Source organism: Cetorhinus maximus, chromosome 13 (genome assembly GCF_964194155.1).
Source record: "Cetorhinus maximus chromosome 13, sCetMax3.hap1.1, whole genome shotgun sequence".
Lineage (NCBI taxonomy): Eukaryota > Metazoa > Chordata > Chondrichthyes > Lamniformes > Cetorhinidae > Cetorhinus > Cetorhinus maximus.
Window position 1 is genome coordinate 89,985,383 of NC_135891.1, and position 14,562 is coordinate 89,999,944.

The 14,562-nt window shown below is 41.6% G+C and overlaps 1 protein-coding gene across 1 annotated transcript in view; it reads right to left on the minus strand.

The window, feature by feature from the left end:
* LOC144689223 (mucosa-associated lymphoid tissue lymphoma translocation protein 1-like) overlaps positions 1–5,110 on the minus strand; it is a 42,275-nt gene extending 37,165 nt beyond the window's left edge. The window contains exons 1-2 of the mRNA XM_078556329.1: positions 4,921–5,110; positions 2,770–2,936 (exon numbers count right to left, since the gene is read on the minus strand). Of these exons, the coding sequence (XP_078412455.1) occupies positions 2,770–2,936; positions 4,921–5,060 (307 nt within the window). The 5' untranslated portion in view covers positions 5,061–5,110. The remainder of the gene's footprint in view (positions 1–2,769; positions 2,937–4,920) is intronic.
* Positions 5,111–14,562: the final 9,452 nt, after the last annotated feature.

Genomic DNA, 14,562 nt, shown 5'->3' on the forward strand with positions numbered 1-14,562 from the left:
GGCGGGCCTTAATTGGCCCGCCCACGTAAAATGGCGCCGCACCTCCGATTGGGGTTGCCGATCAGAACTGCGCCCGCACACACCCGCCCATCAACTTTCCCCTCGACGGGGGGAAAATTCAGCCCTATTATTCTATTCTGAGTACCCCGAACATTCTGCCTCTGCTCCCCTGGTTGACAGGTTATTCCATATGTTTCTTACTCTTTGGCTGACAGATCTGTATCATATTTTTTCCATTCTTGAAATGCAGGCATCATGGCAAGTCTTCATTTCTTTCTCATTGTTATTTGCAGGGAGGGTGGTGATGGGCTACCTTCTAGCACCACTTTTGATAAAACTGAGTGGTTTTCTTGACCACATGGGCCAGTTAGGAGTCAATCTTTGATGTTGGCCGAGAGTTACATATAGGCCAGACCAGGAAAGGATGGCAGGTTTCTTTCCCAGGAAAAGTGAACCAATTGTAGTCTTGCAGCAATCCAACAATTTCAAAGCCACTATTACAGATATCAAACTTTTATTTCCAGATTTTTAAAAATCTGATTCCAATTCCCAAAATGCCATTGTAGGATTTGGACTCTTCATTGCTTGGATTGTTAGCCCAGTCCCCTGTATTATTGCTCTGAAGGACAGCCATACAGAGTCGAAACGTTAACTCTGTTTCTCTCTCCACAGATGCTGCCAGACCTGCTGAGTTTTTCCAGCATTTTCTGTTTTTGTTTCAGATTTCCAACATCCGCAGTATTTTGCTTTTACCCCTGTATTATTAGTCCACATAACAACCACACTTAATAGTAATAAAAGAAAAATACTGCAGATGCTAGAAATCTGAATTGAAAAGAGGATGTGCTGGAAAAACTCAGCAGGTCTGACAGCATCTGTGGAGAGAGAAACAGAGCCAGAGCTTCAAGCCCAATATGACAGTTTGGGAGCAACGCTAGATGGGAGCCAGATGAAAGGCAGGGTGAAGGCAAAAGCCCCAACGAGTGTTCAGCAGCTAGAATATGTTATCAGGCAGAGTAGCTGAGGCTAAAGTTCCAGTCATTTAAGAAACAGTTCCATCCTGTAAGGAAGACGGAATAGCGGGTATTCTAGGGGGTGGGACCAAATGGGCTTAAAGGCTTTCAGCTGAGTTGATCTCACACTGTGCTCCGACTATACGTTCCTGACTTACTTTAACTGTACAGTACATAGTTCAATGTATGCCCATGAGCAAAGTTTCAATTCCTATTTTCAATGGAAAAACTTACAAACTCTCTGGACACATTCTTGACGTTATTTCAATTCCTCTGAGTGTCTTTAACTTTCTATTTGTAATTTATTTTTGTCTGCCGTATGTCTGGCATGGGGGTTGTGGGGGCTGGTTAGCTCAGTTGTCTAGATGGTTAGAGCGTAGTTCAGATTAACATCAACTCGATCCCCATTCTAGCTGAGGTAGTCTGTCTCCTTGCCATAACCATAGCAAAAATCACAGCATATAATGTGGAATATATATATTATATATAGAGCCGTGGTTCATTGATTAATCGCCAAGGACCTGCCTTCAGGCAGAGAACTCACGAGGATGATGATGTGTAGCACATGGAGCAACCCAGCAGTTCATGTGTTGGTCTCTGAACTAGACTCCTGAGAAATCTACTCAGGTAGCGTTTCTGTTTGCCTGGTGCACACATCTCTCTCCACTTATCTAAATGAAGAACAACTTGGAGCTATACAGCACCCTTCATGACCTCAGGATGTGCCACAGCACTTCACAGCCAATTAAGCCCTATTTTTTTATAAATGTGGTCACTGTTGTGATGCAGGAAATGCACCAATTTGAGCACAAGGTCCCACAAAAAGGAATGTGATAATGACCAGATAATTTGCACAGAGAATAGGCACAGGTCCACACAACCAAGGCTTGGGGGTCCATGTATGCATTGGGCTATTGCTGGGATTCAACAGGCTAAGAAATGAATTATTGCTAGGTTTCCTGCTGCTTTTCCAGCGCAATCCAATAGGGCTTTGGCCAGTAAGGTTATCGGCAGATGAATGGGGAGCATCCTCGGTACCAGTTCTACAATTCCATGCTGCTCACCATTTGTATATCCTGGAGTCCTATGGACCTGCCTAGGTTTAGGTGACAGATTAACAGGTCCGTCACAGGTGAATTATTTGGTCTCAAATATCAATTACTGTCTTGGAGGCACCTCGATCCCAAAGAGAAGCTGTTTATAATATTGATCTCCCGTGGAGACACTTATAGTAAGTATTACGTAAGGACAGGATTGTATTCCTCTGCTGAGGAATTTGAGTCTCACTCTGGAACAGGAGTAGGCCATTCAGTTCCTTGAGCTTCTGCTGCTATTCAATTAAATCTTGCCTGACCTGTATCTAGTGCTTCAGGGAACACAGCAATTAAAAGGTGAGGTCAGTTGCGTGAAATAGGTAAATGCTTTTCCAGCACAGCTTGTGGGCCAGGAGCAGGAGTACTTCCCCCCCCCCACCACCCAAATATAACACTTTTTTAAGATTGTGAGTAAATATCTTGTGGCATTACTCAATATAAGTCAAAAGATCCTTTGTTCTATAAGGGCAGATATGTTAAATACAATGTATTATTCTGCTAGGCGGGTTTCCTTTTTAGGGTGCAAGGTGTCATTGTTCGACATTCTTGAAATAAATGGTGAGGTAAAAATGAACTGCAGCATCCTGATTACTGCTGTACTCTAAGTTCCCAGACTCTCCTCCAAATGATTCATCCTCTGTTATCTCCATTATCTTACTCACCCACTGACAACAGGCACTTCAATGCCTCTGTATGTCCCATCTTATGCAGACAGCTGATTAAATGGTTCACTGTGCAGCCACGCTCTGCCATTAACTGGATAAAATATCGGCCTGGGCTTCCATCTGGTTCCAGAACCTTCAGCGAGCAAGTCTCCAACTCCTTCTCACTGTCAATAGATTTTCACACAAATTATGGGCCAGGTGGTCTGTTTCTGTACTGTAACATTCTATGATCTAAATACAACCAGAGAACTTTTAGGATAGGAAAAGGCTATTGAGCCCAACAAAACTATCCCTTTTCTAGGTATGAATCCCATCTACCCACCTCATCCGTTAATCCCACCTTCCCACCACGTTCCTTAGGCCCATATACCTACCATAATTCCCCAATGTCCTCTCTCTCTCTCTCTCCTACTCTATCCCTATTTAGACTGTCCACTTCATGTTCTTACTGGTAAATTTTGTTATCTTTTGTGTGAAAAACTTCCCTTACTTTTAACTTTCACATTGTTTAGTCTGTGTGCTGGGATTTGATTCTTTCAACATACTGATGATCTACTTTGTTGGGGGTGGATGACATTGGTGGCCAGGGGAAGTGGTTGACATGGGCAGAGCATTCAGCTGTAACAACCCATACTCTACATCCATTTCCCTAACCTTTCTCCTTAATAATTCTCTCCACTCCTTCATAAGCCTCAAGATCAACCTCTTTGACCATGTTTTCATCAGCACCCTTCACCCTTCTTCCAACACTGCTGTTTTTGTGCTGTGGGACGTTAATAAGCGTTGCTTGTTGTTATTGAGGCAGCCATGTTGTGAATTGACTGTATGTGATGAACACCCAGGGATGAAGTGCTTATGATGTGGACAGGATCCTGCGCTGGATTTACTGTTCACATACAGGACGGGCAGGGAGAACCTCAAGATCACAAGCACATCTGCTGTTTACCACTGAGATCTCTCATTCCAACTGATGAATCAAGGAGCCTACATTTGTGCAGCACCTTGTAATGCCTGTCACCACACCCCAACTTGCTCAAGCAGTTAGTTATTTGGACATACAGTCAATGTCTTTCACAAACACAGCAGACATCTTGTAAATAGCCACAAACAGTAATGAGACGCACTTGTGTTAGGTACTGTTGGTTGAGGAAGGGCTGGCACAATGGGAAAATTCCAATGAATTTTTGGTATCCTCTTGAAGAGATGGATGTGACCTTAATTTAACATCTTATCTGAAGGTTGGTACGTACCACTGATAATGCAACACTCTCTCTGTACCACACTGAACTATCAGTCTAGATTATGACCAGGAGTGGGATTTGAACCTGCAATGTTCTGAGTCAAAGTCAGAAGATTACCAACTAAACAAAGCTGACACAGGACAGAGAATCTTTTCATCGACTGTCTGAATCTTTCGGACACTTTCCACAATCACCAAGAATAGCTGAGCCTTAGGAGTAAGTGATTCCAAGAATAACACATATCTTGGAGTGGATTATAATGAAAGTAAGGGGTACTGAAAAGTGAGCTACATGAAAAGTTAAAGATACTCAAGCGACTTACCTGGAGAGTGAGTCACACTGTTTGTAATGAATACCTGTGTGTGAGTTACACAGTGTGCAATAGGTAGCTGGAAGTGAGTTACACTAAGGGTGAGGGACAATTTAATGAGGACCTAAGTTATTGTGGGAATATAAAAGTAAATTGTGTGGTCATCCTCAATGGCTAAATGCGGCACCCTGTACAACTCCAATCTCAATCTGTACTGAGTTCGTTGGTCTTGGAACAGGGTGGTGGTAACGAATACAATTGGCCTTAAATATCCCTGGGCTAAATTAACCATGGTTCCTATTTCTGACTACTCTCCAGCGACATTTGCTAGGAATTTCCTTCATGTTGGACAGACACAGATTTGGGCTCAGTTGTGATGATTCCACGTTGGCAAAACAACCTGTTAATTCGTGATCTGGTTCACACATGAAGAATGGTCACTTTAGGTAATTTACAGAATGCGGCTGTTGGTGCCCACTTTCCACTAAAGGCTCACACCTTCAGGAGAAAATGTTAGTTTGTAAAATTATATTTAAATTGGGGATTTCTGTCACCATTTCTAACAGTCCTGTGGTGGGATAGTAAATGTGTGCTCACCTGCACTTAAACCGTCTGTCTGTGCCAATAACTTCAGCCAGTTTCCGCCATCCTTTCTTGGTGCAGTTATCCAGAAATACACTGAGCTTCCTCAGTGTTGCTTCCCCAAGATTATTTAAAGGCAAACTCCAGTGGTCCATGGTTTCTCCTTCAACTTTTCAAAATCATGGCGAGTATTGCTGGAAGTGCATTGCAGATGGGCAATGGGGGTAGCTGTGTCACCAAGCAAACAATGAGGAAGGGGGAGAGAAAGAAACTTGAAGCACAGCCTGAGTAGGAATAATCTGTCCTCTAACTGGGATCCAATTCAAACTACAAAAGATGGAAAAAAAGGACAGGGAAAGACTGTTTCCATTGATTGTTGAATTAGCCACTCTTGGTAAAATGAAGGGGGAGGTTAGAAGAATTACTTTTCCACACATATTGCGATTAGAATCCTGCTTTGTAAGGACTCGCTATTCACGCAGAGGCTAGGGCCATTTAAAAGGTAATGGGATACGTATTCACAAAGGAATAATATAAAAGGGTGCATGCACGGGGAGGGGGAGAGAAATGAGATTCAGCTGAAGAGTCAGCACCAGCACAGACAGGAACATCAGTAATGAACTGATTCTGGGGTCTGACAGATTCTCTAGGTAACAATCTACAGCCACTGTACAACAAATGTACAAAAAATACAAATGAGCCATTGAAAACGAGGATCGTGTCACTCCTAAGCAATGAGAATTGCACATTCATTATTAAACAGCACTCCATTCTAATTATAACAGGCAAGGAATCTGAAAATAACTAACTGAAATATTTTAAACAATGTCAGAAAATTAGTAAGGCTTCAGATTCCAAAATAAAAATATAAAATGCTGCAATTACACATCAGAACCCTTCAGATTTCCACTGAAAACCTGCATGTTTTTTTTTTCAGAGCTGCTGAATATTTCTAGCACTTTCTAACTTTAAAGGGATTTTAAAAACTTGCCTTTGGTTAACTGCTCTGGAAGCTGCCAAGCTGTCGGTGGAGATAACGCTCATGTGGGACTATGGCCGGTTCAGCTCCACATTGGTTACAAATCATTCATAGGCTCTCAACTTGTCACAGTAGTAACAGAAATAGTTTACTGCTGGTCTCTTCAAAAAAGGGGAAGTATATATAGAGACACAAACACACACGTACACAAACCTGCGGAAGTGAAACTAAGATACAGATAAAAAAAATACTCACTTCTGTTTTTCCATTTAATGTTCCCCAACTTCACTTGCTGCCCAGCAATCTGCTCCCAGTAAAGCAGAACATCAATATTTGTAGGTTATAACACAGCAGAATCAAAAGCTTTTATATCACAAACCATTGGAATGGCTCTGTTGATGGCTCGTTGGGTAAATACACGGCCTATTGAGATTAGTCCAGAGGGAAAAAAGAATTGCATTTATGTAGTACCTCTCAACCTCAGGATGTGCCAAAGCGCTTTACAGCCAGTGAAGTGTAGTGACTATAGTAATGTAGGAAATCTAGATGTAGAGCTCAGACTTAATCATTCTTCCATGTTGAGTTAGCTGATCTCATGGGATTGGGGGTGCGGGGTGGGGGTGGGGGTGGGGGTGGTGGTGGTGGTGGTGGGTAGGGGAGGCATCACAGTCCAGTTCAACATTCTATTGAGCAGGATTGGGAACTGTGGCTGAATTTGGTCCCTCTTTTCTCAACCACCCATGTTGTGGTCCCGTCTTGCTTCCCGTCCTGAGAGCATCTAAGTTAGCACAGGGTGGGCAATTCAGACTGGCATCCTTTGGTCTGTGTAGCTCAGCACAGCAGTTACCCACTGACCGATAGTGTCTGGGGAAAGACGGAAAGTTACCAATATTAAGGTGTGAAGTTGTGAAGGAAAATGGGGTCAAATAATATGGAATTAATACCTGAATATTAGGTTAAAAGTTACTTTGGGTAAACTCACAGTAAAACATATGTTAACAGGAGTCAAAACTAGTTTGCCAAAACAGCAAGGTTAACTCCCCTCGCAACAATGCGAGTTCACCAATAAGAAATACACAGACCTAAAAACGGTATTCTATGGTTCTGCCATTACATTAGCACATACAATGCTATCCCTGATAATTAAAACCACAATCAGATAAAAGAATGCTAGGCCTTAAGTCTGATTATCTTACTGGACACTGTACCTTGCTAAGCAACATCACTGTTACATAAAGTCCAGTTTTCAGGAATAAATGCAAATAACATTTCCTAGGAATCGAACATGCACTCTCATTATAATAGGTTGTCCTTTCATCAAATATAGGATACTAATTAGGGGTGTTCTATTGTTGATCAAATGATCATCTTCTAAATAACTATTAATTATACAACCCCAAAATTCATTATAAATATCTCAGCCCAAACTCGAATTTTTAGATTCAATAGATTCTCGTAGATTGACTGCAGACCTGTTTTGAATTTAGCGAATCTCACATATTAGGAGGTTAAGGTAATATTATTTTAATATTTAATGGATATTCTTACTTTATTTTGAAACTTTACAAAAGAAAGTATATCTTTTGAAATAAATACTTGTTGTATCTGTAACAAGTAAAGTGTAAACCTAGGATTCTCTTGTAGAAATAAGAATGAGTTATCTTTACTTTTCAGGATTTATCTAACTTGCGATTTATACCTTTTGTATAACCACCGCAATTGCATGCTTTTTTATTATAATAAATTTGTACATGCTTAAAACTTCAATTGTCTCATTTAGACTTCTGTATCAAAGACTCACGAACCCCCACACCAGTCCTCTTGTGGTGGGAGAAGATTTACTAAGGAGTTTTGCCCGGACCCTGATAATATCTGGAAAATTATGATCTATTTAAGAAGTTGTTGTAATAAGTCTGACAAGGAGAATGTAATAATTCTGGTTGATTTCACCTCTTCATTCGGAGGTCACGCAGGGCTCATAACCCAATTATGTGTCTTTGGGTCTGGCTCCCTCTGACTGAAGTTGAAGGGAATTAAACAGAAGGTACATTGGATCTTGAATAAACTTCAAATATTAATAAAGGTTGCAATATGCCACAAAGTCTGCTGGCTATCCAATATCAGGGAAGGTTAATACAGCCAGAATGAAAGAGTCAGGAAATGGCCTCACTTTTCATGCACAGCTCTTTCACCATCACACAGCTGTGAAAAACTCAAACATGAAAGAAAACTTGATTTGTCATTAACTTCAGCCCCTCCAATGTGCCAGTAATTTGTAAGTGACTTAATAAATCTATTTTGCTCAGACGAGGCTTTAAAGGAAAGGTATTGTTATGAGCGGTGCAGTTGGTAAAGTGGAGTTATTTAAAAATCCCAGAGGGAAACTTTAAACAACTGCCATAATCAATAATTTGAAGTGTTCTGTTTGAGATGCAACTCGAAACTCAGGAATCAGACCACTAGTTTTCAAGGTTTTACATTAGACTAAATGAAACATTTTATTAATTTACACAGGTTAAAATATATGTACACATGGCTACAAATTACTACTATCATAATTTTTAACAAATTCCCAAACTAATCTCCATTAAGGCAACAGCAACCCATAGACTTACCCACACACCAGGCAAAGCATTTTCACCTTATGAATTCAGACTGAGGTTCTTTTCACTTTGGAACCAGTTGGACTAGTTGGAGGCTTACAGCTGCTTTTTGATCTTACATTGCCTCTGTCTGCACACCTGAAAACTGCTAAAGTTATACCTACCACCACTGAATGAATTCAAATTCTCATTGTATAAACAACCTCTTTGAACTTTACCTTTTAACAATGAAACCCCTTTCACAATACCAATTTTATTAGTAATATAGACATATGGCTTGGTATCTGCTAGGGAGGTGTCAAGTTTTCACCCCACTTCTTGAATGCTCTATTCAAAAAATGCAAATGCACGCCATCTCCATGGTTACATTTCAAACTAGTGCATCAAAGCACCCAGACCAGCTGGCTTTAATCCAATTAAGACATACTTGCAAACTAAGCCTCTATTTTAAAAGAAAACTATTTTCCAAAATATTATATGCATTAATAGCTTCATGACAGGTATACTCAACAAACTTAGGACAATAACTTCTACAGCTTCAGCCAGTTGTGCAGTCCGATGAAGTATACATCACGTTCGCCCTCCCAGGTATCTAGTCTCGCTCTCAAACCCTCTTGCGGAGATTGACCTGTGGTTCGTACTTTGGAATTTCCAAACCCTGGCTAGCATTGAAACCTATGGTAAAAGCAAAATACTTCGGAGGCTGGAAATATGAAATAGACCCCTGAAGAAGAGACTTGAAACGTTAACTCTGTTTCTCTCTCCACAGATGCTGCCAGGCCTGCTGAGTTTTTCCAGCATTTTCTGTTTTTATTGAAACCTTTGGAAACCCTGCTTTTAACCTCCAGATGACCATCACACTATATCAGAATCACACTATTGTTGACTTAATGATTCATTCTTGCCGTTGTTAGGTAAATTTAATTGGTTCTCAATTACATCTACAGGTTGATAACACTTGGTCCAAAAGGGGAGCAATGTATCATCTATGAAGAACATTGGCTTCTTTACTCTCTCAGTTTTAATCTGATTTTGAGAAACTCTCTTTTAATTAAGATAGACTCTTACAAGGCCATGGTGTAGTGTACCTCAGAAAGATTCATTTGTTTAAACAGTATTTAGCTGAAACCATAGAACCAAAGAAAAGTTACAGCATAGAAAGAGGCCATGCAGCCCATCATGTCCGTGCTGGCTGAAACTGCACTTTCTCAAGACTTCAACTTATACAGTTGTTATATATCAATATTCTAAATGAAAACCCAGTCTAATATAGTTATTAATTACATTGATTAATTAATTATAACATAATCAAGGCTCATTACTTTTTGAATCATGTTTCATAACTGGCTACTACTCAATGTAGTAATGTTATCAACACATTTGGTTAATACAAGATACAAAATTCAGGGTGCGAAATGGCTAGGACAAAGCAGCCTGCTAGATTGGCACCACATCCACAAACATTCACTCCCTCCACCACTGACACACAGTAGCAGCAGTGTGTACCATCTACAAGATGCATTGCAGGAATTCACCAAGGCTGCTTCGACAGCATCTTCCAAACCCATGACCACTACCATCTAGAAGGACAAGGGCAGCAGATACATGGGAACACCACCACCTGGAAGTTCCCCTCCAAGTCACTCACCATCCTGACTTGGAAATATATCGCCGTTCCTTCACTGTTGCTGGGTCAAAATCCTGGAAGTCCTTTCCTAACAGCACTGTGAGTGTACCTACACCACATGGACTGCAGCAGTTCAAGAAGGCAGCTCACTACCACTTTCTCAAGGGCAACTAGGGGTGGGCAATAAGTGCTGGCCCAGCCAGCGAAGCCCGGATCCCGTGGATGAATTTTAAAAATGGCCACATGCTAGTGTTAAAGTGGCTTCCATGACCTTGTTAGTTGTTACAGCAAATATTGTATAAGAATGGTCAAGTGAAACTAAGTTCTAATTACCCAGGCCTACCTAAACCATCTCACACCTTGAGAAAGCTCGAGTAAAGATGCACAAAGGTTTTACTAGAATTTTAAATGTTACCTTAAGAGAAGAAATGTTATCTACAGAAAAATATGTTCCTCCATTTTATTGAAAATTCAATCTGCATTACTCAATTTGTATCCTCGGGGCCAAAAAGTTACAAATTCATATTCTGCACTGAGAATTGGATGCTGCACTGTCAGGGGCACCAATAGATTGAAAGGCTTGTAGTTAAACAGTACTTCATCATATTGCAGGTACATTCCAAAGTATTTCACGTACATTGAGTTGCTTTCAAAGTGTAATTGTTGTTATATAGCTGAATGCAGAAAAAACAGCAAAGACCCTCAGGTAGCAAATTAGATAAATTACCAGATAATCTATCTTTTATGGTGGCTGAGGGAGGAATATTGGATAAGGCAGCTGGAAAATTCCTTGCCCTTCTTTGAATAGGAGAGGTGATGGAAAGATTAGGAGTTTGGAAGAGAATTTGAGACAGTGGAACCAAGGTAGTTGAAGTCACAGTTTACAGTAATGGGACAAAATTAGGAAGATGCACAAGAAGCAGGAGTCAGCCAGGTGCTCAGGCTGAGGGATTACCAGTCATAAGAAGGGGCAAGGACATGAATACATTTAAGGATAGAATTTTAAATTTGAGGCATTGGATGACCAAGCGTCTATGTAAATCAGTGGGAATGGGAGTGATGAGTGAGCAAAACTTGGCTCTGGATGGGATATAAGCAGCACAGTTTCTGACAAGCTGGAGATTATGATAGGTGATGGATGGGAGTCAAAAGGACAGCAGATTGATCAAATATTAAAGTGTTACAGGCAAGAAAGAGAGTTATAGCAGTAGATGGAGTGAGTTAGAGGTAGAAATGGGCAGTAATATGGAGGTGGAAGTAGATGGACTTTGTGATGGAGATGATTTGGGATCAGAAGCTCAGTCATGTGAGACGTTGAGGTTGTAAATTGTATGGTGAAAAGTGATCAGGGGATGGCATGGATTCGGTAGTGAGAAACTGACTTTATAGTGATAATGGATTTAGCCTAATATTTAACTGGAGGAAAGTAAAGCTCATCCAAGTCTGGACGTTGGCGAAGTAGTCTATCTACTGGCAACCCCTCGTGCGAAGTTCTCACCCCTGGGAACAAAAGGCAAGGGCAGATGAGCTAACAGTAAATAGACTTGCCAGCTCCAAACTTTTGGGGTAAAAGGGGAAGAGATGAAGGAAAAGAACATCAGTTGGTGTGGTCAGGGAGAAGAGGTTTTTTGCTAGCTACCATAGCTGGATGTGGGAGGGAGGCAGCCTTCAGTTGAAGAAACACATTCCACAGCTTTCTAAGGAATCCAGGAGATTCATAGGAACATAGGAAATAGAAGCATGAGTAGGCCATTTGGCCCCACAGATCTGCTCCACCATTCAACTAGATCATGGCTGGTCTTCTACCCCAATGCCATTTTCCCAAACTATCCCCATATCCCCTCATACCTTTAATATCTAGAAATCTATCGATTGCTGTCTTGAAAATGCTCAACGACAGCCTCCACAGCCCTCCGGGGTAGAGAATCCCAAAGATTCACCATCCTCTGAGTGAAGAAATTCCTCATTTCAGTCCTAAATGGCCAACCACTTATTCTGAGACTGTGTCCCATGGTTCTAGACCTCCACCCCCCGCCGCACACCCCCCCACCCCCACCTTCCCCCCTCCCGCCCCGAGCCAGGGGAAGCATCCTTCCTCCAACAAAACCCTGTCGAGCTCTGTAAGAATTGTGCATACTTCAATGAGATCACCTTTCATTCTTCTGGAGAAGGCAGGCCCAGTGTCCTCAATCTCTCCTCTTGGGACAATCCCACCACCCCAGGGATCAGTCTGGTGAACCTTTGCTGCACTCGCTCTGTGGCAAGTATACCCTTCCTTGGGCAAGGAAACCAAAACTCCAGGTGCAGACTCACTAAGGCTCTATACAATTGCAGCAAGACATTTTTACTCCAGTACTCAAATGCTCTTGCAATAAAGGCCAGCATACCATTTGCCTTCCTAATTGCTTGCTGCAGCTGCGTGTTAGTTTTCGTCTTGGTATGGCCGGGAAGTGGGGGTGGGGTGTGGTGGGTGAAAAAAAGGGGAGGATCGGAAAGGGGGTGGGGATGGAGGAGAGGGTTTATGATCTAAAATTGTTGAACTCAATATAACCAGTGTATATCTCTTTGCAGCCTATTTCTGTCCTCCTCACAGCTTGAATTCCACCTAGGTTGTATCAGCAAACTTAGATAGATTAAGAGACAAAGAATAATGCAAGTCATTGATATAGATTGTAAATAGCTAAGGTTCCAGCACTGATCCTTGCAGTACTCCACTAGTTACAGCGTGCCAATTTGGAGAATAGTACAAAGTGGAAGGAATCACAAGCTGATCACGGTCTGACAGACCACAGCACTGGAATATGGGCCATTCGGCCCCTCAAGCCAGTTCTGCTATTCAATTAGGCTTGGCTGTCTGTATCTCAACTCTTTCTGCCCGCCCTTGTCCGTAACTGTTATTACTCGTGTCTATCAATCTCAGCCTTGACCCTGAGTCTCAACAATTTTTTGGAGGAAGAGTTCCAGATCGCCACTACCCTCTGTGTAAAGAAGTGCTTCTTTCAGTCACTGCTGAATGGCCTGGTTCTAATTTTAAGGTTGTGCCCTCTTGTTTTGCACTCCTGCACCAGAGGAAATAACTTCTATCTATGTTATCGCCACCTTTAATCAGCTTAAACACCTCAATCAGATCACCCTTTAATCTTCTATACAGAAGGGAATACTAGCCGAGTCTATATAACAAATCTTCATAATTTGACCTTGTTAACTCAGATAACATTCTGGTGAATCGGTGTTGCGCCCTTTCCAAGGCTAATACCTATTTTTCCTGAAGTGTGATACCCAGATTGAACACAGCACGCTAAATTAGGTCTTATGAAACCTTTTTATAATGTTAACTTATCTTCCACCCCTTTGTATTCAAGCCCCTTTGAAATAAAGGTCAACATTCTACTAGACATTTTAATTTTGTTTACCCATACACCAGCTTTTAGTGACTTCTGTACTTGTGACCCTTAAATTTCTCTGCTCGTCCCCATTTCCAGGCTTCACACCATTTAGAAAGTATCCTGATCTATCTTTCTTAGGTCCAAATAGATGGCTCCACATTTTCCCACACTGAGCTTAATCTGCCAGTTTTATCCACTCACTTAATCTACCAATGTCCCTTAGCAACATTTTTGCTCCCGCCTATACTATTTATTGATCACCTAACTTGCTGTCATCAGCAAACTTGGATATAAGGCTTTCTATTCCTTCATTCAAGCTATAAATATAGTGTAAAGTTGAGTACAGATCCCTGGGGAACATTAGTCACACCCGCCAATTGAATACGTACCCGTTATCCTGTCTCCTACCTCCTATTCCCTACCCACATCAATACGATGCCTCCAGTTCCATGCACTCTTACTTGTTGCAGTGCCTTATATAGAACCTTGTCAAATGCCTTCTGAAAGTCCATATAAATAACATCCATAAGACATCTCCTTATCTGTCACATTAAATACCTCCTCAAAAATTCAACTAGGTTCATGAGACATGATTTATCCTTTACAAATCCATGTTGGCTCTGATCAGTTCTTAACTGTCTAAATGTTCAATCATTCCGTTCCCTAATGACAGGTCATAATAACTTCCCCACAATAAATGTGAAATTATTAGGTCTATAATTTCCCAGTTTCCCCAAATCTTCTAAAATAATACATGAGTAATATCTCATTCAAAGGGAGCGCTCACTACATTGCCAATATTATCTTTATAACAGTTGCAGAACCAGTATGACAGCAACTATCAGGACCTGTTGAACCCATACAAGGTGAAGGTCAGAGCCCCATGGAACCCGCATCCCTCTGCGGGGTCAGAGCCCTGCGCCTCTCTTTGGGGGGGGGTCAGAGCCCTGCAGAACCCCGTACTCCTCTGGAGGGGTTGGGGGTCAGTGCCCACAGAACCTGGACCCCTCTGGGGAGTCAGGGCCAACAGAGCCTGGACCCTTCTAGGGGGGGATCAGGGCC